This window comes from Oncorhynchus tshawytscha, linkage group LG06, assembly GCF_018296145.1.
Source record: "Oncorhynchus tshawytscha isolate Ot180627B linkage group LG06, Otsh_v2.0, whole genome shotgun sequence".
Classification (NCBI taxonomy): domain Eukaryota; kingdom Metazoa; phylum Chordata; class Actinopteri; order Salmoniformes; family Salmonidae; genus Oncorhynchus; species Oncorhynchus tshawytscha.
Window position 1 is genome coordinate 13,679,055 of NC_056434.1, and position 16,507 is coordinate 13,695,561.

Here is a 16,507-nt window from a genome sequence, read left to right on the forward strand (position 1 = left end):
ATCAACCCGACCATGGATGTCTTTCTCCCTTTACAGGCCAGGGTCTCTCAAGCCAAATCACCCAACCAGTCCACAGTGAGGCCTTCACGTTCCTTAAGCATCACTCAACGTCCTTCACCCTCAATTTTGTGATTGATTTCACTTCCGCTGGCACTGCAGGGCGGCGACTGGTGTCTCTCAAACAGGCCAGGGGTGGGTTCCCTGCTCTTCTTCTTGTTCTGCTGTTTGTTGAGATGCAAGAAATTTCCCGAAAGGGACACACAATAAATCATTATTAAGTGACCATTATCTTGAGTCGGCAATCAAGGTGTGCATTAAAGGACCAGAGTCTTATTAAGAGTAACTATCCCACTTGAATGATGAGACAGCTGTCCACCATATAGGTTTTTACAATACCCTCCAGTCTACTTGCTCTTGTCCAGAAGTGACATGAAGTCATGGTTAGCAGACTTAATAGAGCATTCAGTCTGACCACAACACAAATGGAAGAAGAAGCAACAGCGCCTCTTCAACCTCAGGAGGCTGAAGAAATTTGGCTTGGCCCCTAAGACCCTCACAAACAATTGAGAGCATCCTGTCAGGCTGTATCGCCGCCTGGTAAGACAAATTGCACCGCCCGCGACCACAGGGTTCTCCATAGGGTGGTGCGGTCTGCCCAATGCATCACCGGGGGCACACTGCATGCCCTCCAGGACACCTACGGCATCCAATGTCACAGGAAGGCCATAAAGATCAAGGACATCAACCACCCGAGCCACTGCCTGTTCATCCCCCGATCATCTAGAATGCTAGGTCAGTACAGGTGCATCAAAGCTGGGACCGAGAACCTGAAAAACAGCTTCTATCTAAAGGCCAACAGACTGTTAAATACCCATCACTAGCCGGCTACCACCTGTTTACTCAACCCTGCACCTTAGAGGCTGCTGCCCTATATACATAGACATGGAATCACTGGTCACTTTAATAACTGAACACAAGTCACTTTAGTAATGTTTACATACTGCTTTACTCATCTCATCTGTATATGCTGTATTCTATTCTACTGTATTTACTAACTAGTCACTTTAATAATGTTTACATGCTGCTTTACTCATTTCATATATATATATATACTGTATTCTATTCTACTGTATTTTAGTCAATGCCACTCCGACATTGCTCGTCCTAATATTTATATATTTCTTAATTCCATTATTTTTGCGTGTATTGTCGTGAATAGTTAGATATCACTGCACTGTTTCACTACACCTGCAATAGCATCCTCTAAATATGTGTATTTGACCAATACAATTGGATTTGATTTAGCCATGGGACCACTAGTCTCACTCAACAGTTTTCTTTCATCTGTTTTTTGCCAATAATACTTATCTGGGTGAAGAAAAAAAAAAATTAAAAAAAATATATATATATAAAAATCTGAACATTTTCACAATATAATTTGTATGATTTCAACTACCACTGCAACAGTTAATCACCGAACAACTTTCAACTTTACAGAAAACTATCAAGGCATAAGCCATCAAAGGCTACTATAGCATCCTATATGGCTTGCAACATTTTAACACATTTTTCTGCGTTCATTAAATAAATGGCTTGAAGCGGTCAAGCGGCTTCAGTCAATGTCGAAATGGTTGTTGGCTAATTTTAACCAACTGCCAACAAACCAAGTGAAAGTGGGCTGCTGGGAAAGTGAAAGTGGGCTGCAGATCACAGAGGCTTCCAAAGCCAATGCTATCCAGCAGCTTGACTGGCTGCTAATGAGGGGTGATATTTGTCTAAGAGGTCAAATGCCTAGAAGATAGGGTCAAGGACCTAACATCTTAAGCCATGACCTTTCCCACATGTTGAGTGCTCCTGTGATAGTGACACCAGTTGCCGGGCCGAGAGCGAGGCTGTAAATTAGCCCTGGCCACTCTGCCTGCTCTGTAGTCAAAGGGGGGCCCGCCCTGACACCACATTGTTCCTAAAGATGACACATGATGTGACGGTTGAACAACGCACAGAAAGCCCTGGTTAAGACTGATATCCCCCCCCCACACACACACACACTCACCACTAAGTAGGGTTAGGCATGTGGCATTATATCACAAACCTCTCCCAAGAATATAGCATATTGCACAATAATTCACCAAGAGTAAGCATAAAATTAATAAAATGCAAATTATGTTGTCAACTTTGCAAGTTTACACACACTTTGTGTGAATTTGCACAATAGTTGTTTTTGAGAATTTTCATACCCTGATAATAAAAGTGGTCTACTAAGTTTGCTGTTAAATGGGTTGGTGGCAGGATAGTGTTGTCACGAGGGTCCTCTTCTTCCACCCCTTGCCCTGGCATTTAATTACTGACTTCAGCTGAAAAACCCCACCTTCGGCATCGGTGCATGAGGTCAGCCTCTCTTCAGATGGCTTGTAAATCAACAGAGCTCTAGAAATGCTCCACTGCTTTAAATAAGACAGAGGAAGAAACTTGATCCTGTGGGATGAGGCGACGAGCGACAGAGAGAGAGAGAAAACGAGATGGAGAGAGCGAGAACACACTGCAGACTTAATTCTACTGAAGGCATACCTCTGTGCTCTGTGGGAACCATCTATTTCTTCTCCCTCTTGTTCTCACTCTGATAGCTGATTTACAATCAAGACTGAAAAAAACTCTAACTTTAGCTATCAGAATGCTCGCGAGAGCAAAGCGCCCATGACATTTTAGCCACAATGAGCCCGAGCAAATTGTATACTGAACAAAAATATAAACGCAACATGTAAAGTGTTGGTGCCATGTTTCATGAGCTGAAATAAAACATCCCAGAAATGTTCCTGACACACACAAAGCGTATTTCTCTAAAATTGTTTGCACTCATTTGTTTACATCCCAGTTAGTGAGCATATATCCTTTGCCAAGATAATCCATCCACCTGATAGGTGTGGCATATCAAGAAGCTGATTAAAAAGCATGATCATTACACAGGTGCACCATGTGCTGGGGACAATAAAAGGCCACTCTAAAATGTGCAGTTTTGTCACACAACACAATGCCACAGATGGCACAGAAGTTTTGAGGGAGTGTGCAATTGGCATGCTGACTGCAAGAATGTCCACCAGAGCTGTTGCCAGAGAATTTAATGTTAATTTCTACACCAGACGACTTCACTGTTGTTTTAGAGATTTTGGCTGTACATCCAACCGTCCTCACAACCGCAGACCACGTGTAACCATGCCAGCCCAGGACCTCCCCATCTGGCTTCGTCACCTGCTGGATCGTCTGAGACCAGCCACCTGGACAGCTGATGAAACTGAGGAGTATTTCTGTCTGTAATAAAGCTATTTTGTAGGGAAAAACTCATTCTGATTGGCTGGGCCTGGCTCTCCAGTGGGTGGGCCTGTCTCCCAACCATGGCTACGCCCCTGCCCAGTCATGTGAAATCCGTAGATTAGGGCCTAATTTATTTCAATTGACTGATTTCCTTATATGAACTGTAACATAGTAAAATCATTGAAATTGTTGTATGTTGCGTTTCTATTTTGTTCAGCATATTTGAGACAAGACGTATCTGTTCCTAAAAAATGTAAGTGCAAAAAGAAACTTAGGAAATTAGTGTCAATGTTTGACTTGTCTACACCATTGAGCAATTGAATGTAAGGTTTTATGTGTTTATTGCTAATTGGGGATTTCTTTGTGTCCCATTATAACGTCATTGACTGATGAGTTCATGATTTCATGATGAGGCCGATTATACAGTATATGGACAGAAATCCTCCAAAGGCCTACACTTTTGTGCTTGGCTCCATTTAAAATGAGCTTCCACTCCACTCCAGCCCAACTAAACCTAGTACAGCACAGCTCCCACAAGGGAACCCCAATCCTATAGGCCTATTCCAATCATTAAAAGCTCCATTCAGATATTTGACCAACATCACTACATAACCTCCTTCAACATTTTAAACTTAAATTTGCCGGCTGTCGATGCAAAAATCTGCAAAAACTGAACAAAAGCTTTAAAAAAATATATATATATACATATGATGACAATATGATGCTATGGGAATGTAAAACTAGGTACACATTACACCGAGCTCACTTTAGCTTCTGGAAACCATTTGTTGGAGAGTGGAAATGGTTGTAATTAAGGTGCTCGGTTTGCCTGGTGGAACAGAGCTCTTTCCAAACCTTGCAAGTGAAAGCTGGTGTTTGTTGCTGTCAGTGGAGGAAGGACCCCCACTGCCTTTTGTCAATGAACATTTCTCTATCGGCTATTTGCACTGTACTTCACTCTCAGGGGGAGTTTTCATGGCACAAGAACAACTCATATCAAATGGTGAAAACACAAATTTTTTTACAGACATTTTGAAAACATTTCCAGATAAGGATTTAGCTCATGGGGAAAACATGAAACCCTATCGAATTGATTTGTTAATTAGTATGTATTTTACACTTTTTAGAAGCCTTTGAATAGAAAGCCTTTGAATACAATAATTATTAACAGGAGAGAAATCAAATATAAGGCTGATGGCATGTTGAAGTTTTTATATGTACCAAATAGTTCATTTGCTTGTGCTGAGTAATTGTGATGGAGAGAGTGTGTTTTGAGGCAGCTGACTGTCGTCACACAGTACCAACTTCTGGCCCGTTGGAAACAGCAAAGGGACAGGGCAGTGCGAGGAGTTTGGCAGATTTGTCCTGCTTTTCCCAGACTACTGCTGTGATGAAATGATGGTTGTCTGCTACAGATAACATTTGTGTCTGCATCCTGAGAGGGGGAGGGGCTGGGGAGGGGCTGGGCGGGGCTGGGCGGGGCGGGGCTGCGGGGCGGGGCGGTGCACTGTTGTTGGGTTTGGTGAGGGCAAGGTGAATCAACTTCCTTCAATACAAGGAATTTGTTTTGGTCGGGTGCTTACTTAATGAGTGGCCTGTGATTGTTCCTTGAAAGAGTGAAGCCAACTACGTACATTACATTGGTCTGCGCTCTCTGATAAGGTCCATTTGAGCAGTTAACCCCATCCAAGTGTTTTTCTTTTTGATTAACAGTACAACTTTATCACACGTTCCTATTTCCTATGATCATATGAAGTGAGGCCAACATTTATGCAACTCCAATTTTTAACAAATGTTGACTTGTTTAGAGAGTTGAGAAACAAAAGAGGGACTTACCTGTGTGAACAAAGTAGGCCAAGTAGAGGTCAAGCTCCTTCACAGAAACTCCAATGTGATGAGGCTGCACACACAGCCCTGGGTTCGAGCACTGTGGGGACTTTACCAGCCTTTCGCCATCAGTACTTTCGAGGGGAATACCTTTGAATAAAATGACCATGACCAGATCCAACCTCCAGACTTTGTCAGCCTGACGCAGGCAGTCGATCCTCCTCATCTTACCCTTCTGGTCGGGGTTGGACAGCACGCAGCACGGGGGCTTCTTCCCGGTGACCGTGAGCACAAAATCCTCCCGGAACTCTGGCCGGATGTCCTTGCGGAGCTTGGCCAAGAGGCGTGATGCCCACTTCTGCTTGACCTCAGGCTTCTCGCTGAGCAGCTCGTCCTTGACCGCGCGCTCCTCTTCCTTAGACATGCGCTTCTCATGCTTCTTGAAGTACTTTCTCTTGCGGGCCTGCAAGTTGAACCATGTGTAGGCAAACGCTCGCACGTGGGGCAGCAGAGCTTCGATGAAAGGATGGAACTCATCCTGTGAAAGAGAGGACCACAGGTGAAAATAATTAATGATTTGGTGGTAACATACATTCATAGTCAAACATTTTGTTTATGTAATCGAATAAAAGGCAAAGCAACAATAATCATTACAATTAATCTTGTTAAATCAGATATACATTGAGTAAACACTAATTGACTTGTATCTGAAATACTCGGCAATGAAGGAATGCAATAAAGGGCTAACCGAGGAGTTTCTCTGGACCGTACGGACAAAGAGGGAGCAGTGTGAAATACGGCCGTGTCTTGGCTCTCTGGCAAGAATGTGGTTCTGTGGGTGTCTGCCAGAGAGGTGATAGAAAAAGCAACAGCCGAGCGGGAAAGCTGAATGTCTATTTTTAACTGTTCGCCATGCAAACATATATACATGCGCGAGCGCGCACACACACACACACACGCACACACACAAAGAGATGTACAGGCAGAAACGTTTCGCTCAGAAAGACTGGTACATTATGTGGGTTATTAGCAGGGAGAGCTGCCTGCACATCTATTAGAGGAAGAATGTGGATAGATGGCATGTTGTGGATCAGTCCGTTACACCTGCTACTAGCACAGTCACACACTGGACAATATGCTCCCTCTCAAAAGCTGGCCTCACAACCTAATACAGGCCATGTAAATGTTACAGCACGACACTAGGCCAGAACGATGCAGCACAACGCAACCAGGCAACAACCTCTTAAAACTACTCTCTCATATTTAAAATAGTCTCGCGTCTGCTAACTGTCACAATAATATTGTTGAGGTACAAAGAAATTGTAATAATAGATGAATGACCACTAACATTAAGTCTATTGAACAAACGATCATTGACGATACAATGTTAGCCTGGTCCCACTTTACTACAAGGACATTTTAGATTTAAAAAATAAACACAGCTGAGCTACCAAAGAGACGAAATGTAACTAAACTCCTTTGTAGAAATCCTTATTATGTACTAAAAGCGTTCATTGCCGAATGAGAAAATAAAAGAGCACTGGAACCTGAAATCTTTCCCGTTATATAAAACAAATCCCCTCCGTACAGCACTTTGCGATGTCAGCTGATCTAACAAGGGCTATATAAATACATTTGATTTGATTTGACATACGGATACACCGTTCTAACTCAAACTTATAAGTGTACCAATTCCAAATACTCCGTTTCAATTTTGTACCAGCATGCCACACTAGATCACGCTATAAGCAACGGAGCAGATATGCTTCTCTTCTAGGTAAGTGTTTACATGCATATGTACAGTGAGTATGCTGTGGGTTTTATGGGGGGGGCAAGCTAGACTAGGCACGGGTCTAACAGTACATTTTAAAATGCACCAATCAAATCCAAACAAATCCATCAGAGACGTATTTTAATTTCCCAAATACACTCAGTAGAGGTTAGTGAAGTAGTGAGTGGTCTGGAGTAGGCTTCACCTCAGGCCATTTTACCACCCCAGCCAGTGCAAAGTGTAATCAACCACAGATGTAAGATCTTAATTTGAGCCAGTGCAAAGTGTAATCAACCACAGATGTCTGATCTTAATTTGAGCCAGTGCAAAGTGTAATCAACCACAGATGTAAGATCTTAATTTGAGCCAGTGCAAAGTGTGCTCAACTACAGATGTAAGATCTTAATTTGAGCCATTGAAAAGTGTGCTTAACTACAGATGTAAGATCTTAATTTGAGCCAGTGCAAAGTGTGCTCAACCACATATGTAAGATCTTAATTTGAGCCAGTACAAAGTGTGCTCAACTACAGATGTAAGATCTTAATTTGAGCCAGTGCAAAGTGTGCTCAACTACAGATGTAAGATCTTAATTTGAGCCAGTGCAAAGTGTGCTCAACTACAGATGTAAGATCTTAATTTGAGCCAGTGCAAAGTGTGCTCAACTACAGATGTAAGATCTTAATTTGAGCCAGTGCAAAGTGTGCTCAACTACAGATGTAAGATCTTAATTTGAGCCAGTGCAAAGTGTGCTCAACTACAGATGTAAGATCTTAATTTGAGCCAGTGCAAAGTGTGCTCAACTACAGATGTAAGATCTTAATTTGAGCCAGTGCAAAGTGTGCTCAACTACAGATGTAAGATCTTAATTTGAGCCAGTGCAAAGTGTGCTCAACTACAGATGTAAGATCTTAATTTGAGCCAGTGCAAAGTGTGCTCAACTACAGATGTAAGATCTTAATTTGAGCCAGTGCAAAGTGTGCTCAACTACAGATGTAGGATCTTAATTTGAGCCAGTGCAAAGTGTGCTCAACTACAGATGTAAGAGCTTAATTTGAGCCAGTGCAAAGTGTGCTCAACCACAGATGTCAGATCTTAATTTGAGCCGCCAGTGTAAAGTGTGCTCAACCTCAGATTCTAAGATCTTAATTTGAGCCAGTGCAAAGTGTGCTCAACTACAGATGTAAAGAGCTTAATTTGAGCCAGTACAAAGTGTGCTCAACTACAGATGTAAAGAGCTTAATTTGAGCCAGTACAAAGTGTGCTCAACTACAGATGTAGGATCTTAATTTGAGTCAGTGCAAAATGTACTCAACCATTCATAGATTAAAGAACTTTTTCCTCATCTTGATACGTGGAAATACTGTACCTCTGACTGGGATGGCATGACACCATCCTTTTCATCGAATTTCAAAAGGACTCACACTCCCTTGTCTCATAGGCATGAAAATGGTATTGTTTTAAAAACCAGTAAATGGCATTTCCAACTGAAGTAACTTCAGCCAATGTGCTATGAAATATAAATTCTTCATGGCTGATATGAGCATTGTTATCTGTGGTTTCTGTATGAAAATATACAGTTCCCCTGTCTCCGGGCCATTTGAACAATACCTACATAGTCTACATTCTGCATTTTTGCTGCTTTTGTACGTAAATAAAACACATGCACAGGTGCCTCAACCACTTCATGTATAGGCCTAATTTCAATATATATAATCTGCTGCATTTCCACTACTAGAGTAGTGTATATTTACTGATAAAAGTGTGTCAGTAGAAAATATTAAGTTGAACTTCCAGCTGTGAAGTTTGTTTTCTTTCTGTTCACCTTGGTGACAGATCTAATGTTTCCAAATAACAGGCCTATAACAACAGCTCATGAATAACTGTCATTTAGAATAGCAATGATGGTAATCCCCTCCTACTGACACCCACGCCACAACACAGAGGTACTTATGGGAGTGTGTCGATGAGCTTACTTTCTCCTCTGCATGCCCACAACAGTAAACAGACTCAAACAGAGCAGACGCCTCGCTAATCAATTGGAGCAATTACACAAAGGTAAATCTTCGAACACCCTCGTGTAGGCTGTAAGGGGCATGTTTTTCCAAAGCCATGCAACGTGCACAACTGTTTCTATCTCTGCATCTTCTCCACGTCTAGACACAAACACAAACACTACCATGTGCCTCGAAGGCAGTATGCAATGACAAATTCTGGCAATTATCAATAGTTTTTCTACAAATGCACAAAGAATGTCAATGTTCAGTTCTAGGTATAATATTTCATGCTTTGCAGTGAACAAAAAATGTGGAAGTGCTTTAGGCCTGCCTGTCTTGTATACGATTCGACCCACAAATAAAACTTGCCAGATATGCCAAATATATTTAAAATCAATTGAAAGACTTTGATTATAAGTATTTTTTGCCCAAATATGATGATTTTATTACATACAGCGTCTTTGCAATATATCATTCAACTGTCAATACTTAAAATTTGCCAATTAGTACAGATTCTGTTTTATACAGCTGAGATGAATTGTAGTACATGTGAATTACCCTAGTTATGTTTTAAGAAATAAAACAGATTCAGGCAAAATTAGGATGAATAAATATTTTACATACTCAAGCCAGAGATTTCTCCAGATGTCCCTTCTCAAGTTAGTGTCCATCAACTAGTATCAGGTTTCAGTCTTCTCCTTTGGGCCCATTTCACTTATTTCTTGTTGTATATGCACTGTACAACCGTATTAAATATTAATAGATACATATTCAGGACTTATCAGTAATGCTTGGCACTAGAGGTAAATTAGCACTAATGGTTCTGAACAGGTCTTCCATTGTAACGGTTGGCAAGTCCAGGACCAGAACCCATCATTGCTATTAAGTCAGGTACTTGTCATTTACATACATTTGTGTGGTCATAGTTTGAAAAAATGTTTGAAAAAAGCTAGGCTATATCCCAAAATAATAATGAAAAGTACATGTATGAAAACATGAAATCAACTTAGGGAAATATGATCAAAACTGAAGTACAACTGACTTGAGACAAGGCCAATAGATAGGCCTATTGGTGGTCAATATGAAATCAATTTCAAAAATCAATTATACTGTGGCCTTATGCAGCTCTAGGCAGTGAAAACTATTCCACACACACACAAAAATCCATCCGAACTTTCACAACTACAATTCAGTTTCTGCCCTCCAATAACGAGGAAAAAAAGGGAAAAAATATATGTTGTTATAACATTGTAATATGTGAACAATTATAGTTACAGTTAATAAGTGCGCTTTTTCTCTGTTAATTCACATTTGTATATGGGTCCTCTGTTCTGTCACCTCAACAAACCCCTAACATAATGTATGGAATATAGATGGATATTTTCTGTGCCTTCCTGACACGCAGCTGCAACTTTCCTCCTGGTGATCTTACATTTACCCCAGGCTACTCGTACTGAGAATATCTTCTCATCTTAAACAAACCCATAACTGTATTATGATACATTTGCTAAAATAATATTTAGATTTTTTTTAGGAACGACAGGCCGATGATGCTTTTAAACAGTAAGGACATTTACGGATATGCAACTGATCATTAAGCAAGCTATTCCACTAGCGTTCCCACCTTGACTAACTTTAGGTCAGGCCTACAAACCACCATATTTCGGGTATCAAACTCTAACAACAATCATTCAAATCCAAGAAAAGACAACTATCTTAGAGCACAGAAAGTTGTTGAATAATTCTTAAATATAATCGAAGTTATTGAGGAAGTGCATAGTACATGTCACTCATAGTGCGCAAATAAAAACAATACTATCCATAAAAATCGAATATAATAGTAGCCTAGTAGCCTATTTGAAAAGTTTACTGTCGCAACTTGTGTTTTCCCCGTGCACATGGCACACCGCAAAGTTTACTGTCGCAACTTGTGTTTTCCCCGTGCACATGGCACACCGCAAAGTGTAATGCCGCAACTTGTGTTTTCCCCGTGCACATGGCACACCGCAAAGTTTACTGTCGCAACTTGTGTTTTCCCCGTGCACATGGCACACCGCAAAGTGTAATGTCGCAACTTGTGTTTTCCCCGTGCACATGGCACACCGCAAAGTGTAATGCCAGAGAGTGGCAAAGTTTAATGCCAGAGAGTGGCAAAGTTTAATGCCAGAGTGGCAAAGTTTAATGCCAGAGAGTGGCAAAGTGTAATGCCAGAGTGGCAAAGTTTAATGCCAGAGTGGCAAAGTTTAATGCCAGAGAGTGGCAAAGTTTAATGCCAGAGAGTGGCAAAGTTTAATGCCAGAGAGTGGCAAAGTTTAATGCCAGAGTGGCAAAGTGTAATGCCAGAGTGGCAAAGTTTAATGCCAGAGAGTGGCGGGGACTCGATAATGTGAAACAGTTTTCATTTGGATCATTTTTGGATGCAATTTAGACCAAGCAAATGGATGTATTTTAAATATTGTGTTCAAAGCAGTAATCGCTACAAAGTGACAACAGGCATGGATGTTAAACATCCAAAGTGCAGCGACCTGGAAGCCGACCGGGGGAAGCTTTGGAAAATGATGTACCCCATGTTAAAACATTGTGTGCATTCATTCATATCAAATATGTGGAAAGACGCGCCGACAACAAGGTGCACATGTAACTTATAGGAGAGGCCACCTTCATTTTTGGATTGAAACTCTGGATAAAAAAAAGTAGTCCAAGTTAAAGCGCGCTTGACATCGAGACAGTCAATGTCTAGTGTTAACTAAAATAGACATGCATATACGTGTGTGTATATATGTAGGAGATAGGCGCCATCCGCCATGTGGTAGTTAGTTCACACGGCTCTGACAAACCAGGAATGCTGAATCTACTGCACACAAAGTTACATGCCCTGAGCAACGTTAGCCCATATCACCCTGTCCCTGAGGAAGAAAGCATGAATGCAATACAAATGGTTAGAGACAGATGAAAGGCTCACTTACCTGTGTTAGGCATAGTGGAGAATACATGTCTGATGTATCTAATCTTGGATTTGGAGGGTGTATGTATGCGTGTGTGTATGTGTGAGTGTATGTGTGTGTGTTTTGGTTGCTGTGACGGGTCTGCGTGTTTATGTGTGTGAGTGTGTGTCCGTGTCTGCTCGTGTATGCGTGGTGGCTGTGTCCGTGTGTGTGAAAAGGGAAAAAAGGAGAGACAGAGAGAAGGGAGAGAGAAAAATAAAGCCTGCTTCTTGCTTTCACATTTCCAACTCTGCGAACTGCAACGAACGCTTCACCGCTGCATAGAGCTGAACTTTAACCCCGCCTCGAGTTACAACGATCCACTCTCCGCATTCATCTACCGTACAGTGCAGTAAAAGCCGTAGAGCAGTCCCTTTGTTGGAGAACTCATAACTTTCACCAGAGGCATATTAAACAACAAAAGAAAAGTCCCAACGCAGACTGGCTGTAGCGGAGGTTAAAAATCACAGGAAAGAGGAAAAAATAAGGGATCTTCGAACGGTGCAAATCTTGATATATCGTATTAATACCGTTACAAAAAAAAATATCTGATTGTCAGACGCTCGTTCTTCTGGACTCGGTAAGAGATCTCTCATTCACTCCACTGAAAGGTTGCAAAAACAGAACGCATTGAAGGCATGTGGTGCGGCTTGCTTCACCGTGGAGCGAACTCTGGCATGAGTCTGTCGGATTTACGAACGAGAAGGGTGCGGTAGCTAATGGATCTAGTAATGCCTCTGAACACCCAACCAATTGCTTATTGCTGAAGCCCGACAGATGGTTTCCGTTTAGAAAATAATCTTAAACAGGAGACGATAAATTGAATCCGTTTTTCGTCTGTCCTGTATATGGCGGAGGGGAGGATTTTGTTCTTTGGATTACATACGAGGATTCAGCACCCGATCTACATTTATATAAGGTTGAGTGTCGAGCACGTTGTTAATCTTTTAACCGCGGAGAGTAGCTACAACAGCATGCACTGAGTTCCATACAGCTACAATTCACTTTTGTCCACTGTGTGCGGAGGACAAACTCTTGTGCTCACCTCTCAACATAGCTCCCAAAGTATCGACGCTTTTAAGGAAGTAGGCTACTGAGACCAACGTCAATGCAATGAACATGCGGAACAGTAATGTAGCCTATATGCCTACATAGTCTGCAATGTAGGCTGCAATGAACATGCGGGACAGTAATGTTGCCAATATGCCTACATAGCCTGCAATGAACATGCGGGACAGTAATATATCGTCTACATAGCCTATTTAAAATGTTCAAATTATAAACTGCCTAGTTGAGCCTCTTAGCCCCGCCATGATATGGCTTTTCAAACTGATGCAAACAATGCGAACCTATTCATTTAAATCAGGAAGAGCAGGGATCGCGTAAGACTGCAACACCAACACTGCTAAATAAATGCTCTTATATGATCTTTAAAGCAAACGAGACGGTGTATAGCTGGGAGGAGAGAGCTCGAGGGATCACCACACAGTCGATAGGAGATATACCGCCCCTTTTGAACAAATGCTAAACTTTAACATTCGTCGGACTAAGTAGGCTTTACTGTATTCCATATTCCAACTATCGACATTTACAACAAGTTATAGCCTAATTATAATTATTGGTCATCATTGACATTAATAGTCTATTAATATGTTACTAGGCTATTAATCTATTAATAGTATTGGCTGATTGTAACTGACATATGCTACATTACATGCAAATCAATGTCTGCTTGGCCAATTTATGTCTATTTGCAAAAACTTGCACAACACATTTCATCAGAGGGGTGCACAGCGAGTGCAGACCCCAACCATTCAATAAAGTGCATTAAACTTTACATAACAAAATCCCCATGCATACACAATTATATAACATAAACGAGAGAGAGCCATATGAGAGATAAGATTAGGCTACCACTCATTTTCCTAACTCACATGCCATTATGTAAGCATGAGCAAGATCTTCTCCTATCCACAGCGAAGCTATGTATATTATCCGAAACCAAAGCATCGCGTAACTCCACGCATTAATTAACGAACACTTGATGCTTGAATTTTATTTCATTAAGTTTCAATCATAACCATCTATACAAAATAATAAATTGTAATGAAACACAATTAAAGCATCAAACAAACAATTGTTTACTTGGCAATAGTGAACACAACGTGCGTAAATCATGCGTAATAACTTGGGTATAGAGCTTATATCAAAAGACTGACCAACATCTTACAACATTCCATAATACTCCTAACGTTCCATACTACCCAAACGCCTTGGCATCGGTAGCCTATTGTCTGCTTCACCTGCCCTTAATCGAAATAATGTCAACAAAGCAATACTCGCATTTTAGAGGCCCATTTACAGTGTGTTTTAAACAAAAGTAAGACAAATACTAATTAGCCTACAGTAAAGGCATCCAACATTTGGTGTGACGAAGAATTTTGACGGATTTTTCTCCAAAATATCAGATTGTCCTGACAAAAATTCGAGCAGCCCGTGCAGAATCACTGGATCAAGTGTGTGTGTGTGTGTGTGTGTGTGTGTGTGTGTGTGTGTGTGTGTGTGTGTGTGTGTGTGTGTGTGTGTGTGTGTGTGTGTGTGTGTGTGTGTGTGTGTGTGTGTGTGTGTCATGAATGTACTCTGTTTCTGTGCGCGCTGTCCGAATTTGTTATTAGTGAACAACTTCCGTCCAGAGGGAGAAGTCATTTGTGCGCCCTCTAGAAAATCAGCAGGGAAGCGGCCACAAGTGGCGAGTGTGGTCTCTGATGCATCAGAACACTCTCCACACACACCTGCACCAAGGCAGCGAGACTCCGCAACCAAATGCATGCCTGTTCACGGTCCAAAGGTTCATTAACATACCAACAACGCCAAAGGTGCACTTGCAACGGTTATTATATATTGCTATTACAGCATAATATAATAATAATATAAGTAGGCAAAGGCTGCTTGCATTTACTGAAAGCCCTCACACCAGCCCGAAAGGGATATTACACAACCGTTATACCTCACTGAAGTGTTGATTCACTATATGGACTATAGATCGTGTGTTGCTCAAGTAATTCATGTTAATAAATACCTTGAAGCAAATACAAGCCACACACCATTACGCCACAATAACCGTGCGGCGTAAGGAAAATGGTCTACGCATGTTGTTCACTACCTCGTGTGCTTGAACGGACACAATAGGTTCAGGAGATGTCTATTAGGCTACTGTATTTTCTCATGTTGCAGCGCATAGAACCTCTATTGAGAATAGGCTAACCTGCTAACGGCATTTTGCCAGCCTCACCGTATCCATGCCGTCAGTGCGACGCTAGAGCTCCGTCCTCTGATTGGACTAAACTCTAGGATTTGGAATCCAGCATCCATCTTATTGGACAAACCCATATCACCAGAATTTCTCGGTATGCATTTATCGCTCGTTTACTCTGCAGAACAACTTGTTACCACATAACGAAACAATGTATCTCTCACTCTGGTCGCTAGAATGGCCTAGCAGACGGCAACACCGGGAGTGCAATGCTCTTCTGTTTTGTCCTAATGCCAAGTTTATTTGCATTATCAGCATTTGCATACATAGCTGGCAACACAGACCAGTCTGACACGGACTCTTATGAAATCCGTTTACAAAAGCAGAAGACTTCTTAGCCTACATTTAACCTGTGTATAGTCCGTACACACCACGTTTATGCACATGTCCATTACTTCTCAGTGTAAGAATAGAGGGTAAGATGTATATTTGCACGTACCATTGCAATGTATAAAGTGAATATACGTGAGCAACTTTAGACTGTTGCGACGAAGTGAAAAAAGTACAACTTGCTTCCGGTGTGAGTATTTTACACTGAATCAATTAAGTATAATAAAGCGCAACGGAAAACAGTTCTAGTTGTATTAAATCCCCAAAAATAAACAATGTCAGGGAGCCTTTCTTCACTCCTTCATATTTGACTGAGGTCCAAACCTGGCAAAACTGTCTCAGCTTGGTTTGATAGACTTTGTGCAGAAGTTGCAATCGATTCAGTGAGTCCCCCCTTGTTCATTTCCGCAATCGCTGCAATTTGCATAGTAACCACGCGAACCCGGGTGGCAACTGGACGCCACTTCTTTCTTGCCATCTCCTCCCCTCGCGGAGTCACATAGCCTAGTGGCAAATCAGAGTCCGAGTCGAGTGCCATAGACCCCGGTCTGCGTTCTGCTCACGCACGGAAAAGCTTTTTTTTCACCTACATTTTGCTGCATACCGCACTCTCTTAACCCTTCCTATAAATCTACGGCGCGCTTGGGACAGAGAGAGGAATGCCGCGGCGCCTATACTGCGAACGAAAAAACGTCAATAAGTATAGGCTATAGCGCGTTCTTGCTGCTTTAGCACCAGAGCATTGTTGCAATGCTGGACATCTAAGCAGCATTATACCATCACAATGAGCATCTATCTAAGAACTCCACTGATGGCGAAGTTTACGGCTGGTCGACTGAAACTAACACCAATTCTTTGAAGCGGATTTTCTACTGCTTCCCAATGGAGATATGGCAAATATCAACCATAGGTGTGCCGGTGGGTCGTATTGAATTAGAAGGCATGCATAATCATGTCATATGACAGTCGTAGGGCTGTT

At 41.7% G+C, this 16,507-nt stretch overlaps 1 protein-coding gene across 6 annotated transcripts in view; it reads right to left on the reverse strand.

Moving 5' to 3' along the window:
• The window catches only part of LOC112252062 (nuclear factor 1 A-type), a 357,068-nt gene that overhangs the window by 279,664 nt on the left and 60,897 nt on the right, over nt 1-16,507 (reverse strand). Inside the window, exons 1-2 of one of the 6 annotated variants that reach the window (XM_042322995.1) lie at nt 15,638-16,316; nt 5,146-5,674 (exon numbers count right to left, since the gene is read on the reverse strand). In XM_042322995.1, the coding sequence (XP_042178929.1) occupies nt 5,146-5,674; nt 15,638-15,640 (532 nt within the window). In that variant the 5' untranslated portion in view covers nt 15,641-16,316. Of the gene's footprint in view, nt 1-5,145; nt 5,675-5,884; nt 6,170-11,867; nt 13,394-15,637; nt 16,317-16,507 lie in introns of those variants that run through there. The other 5 variants (XM_042322994.1, XM_042322991.1, XM_042322990.1 and 2 more) reach the window with 5 other exon arrangements.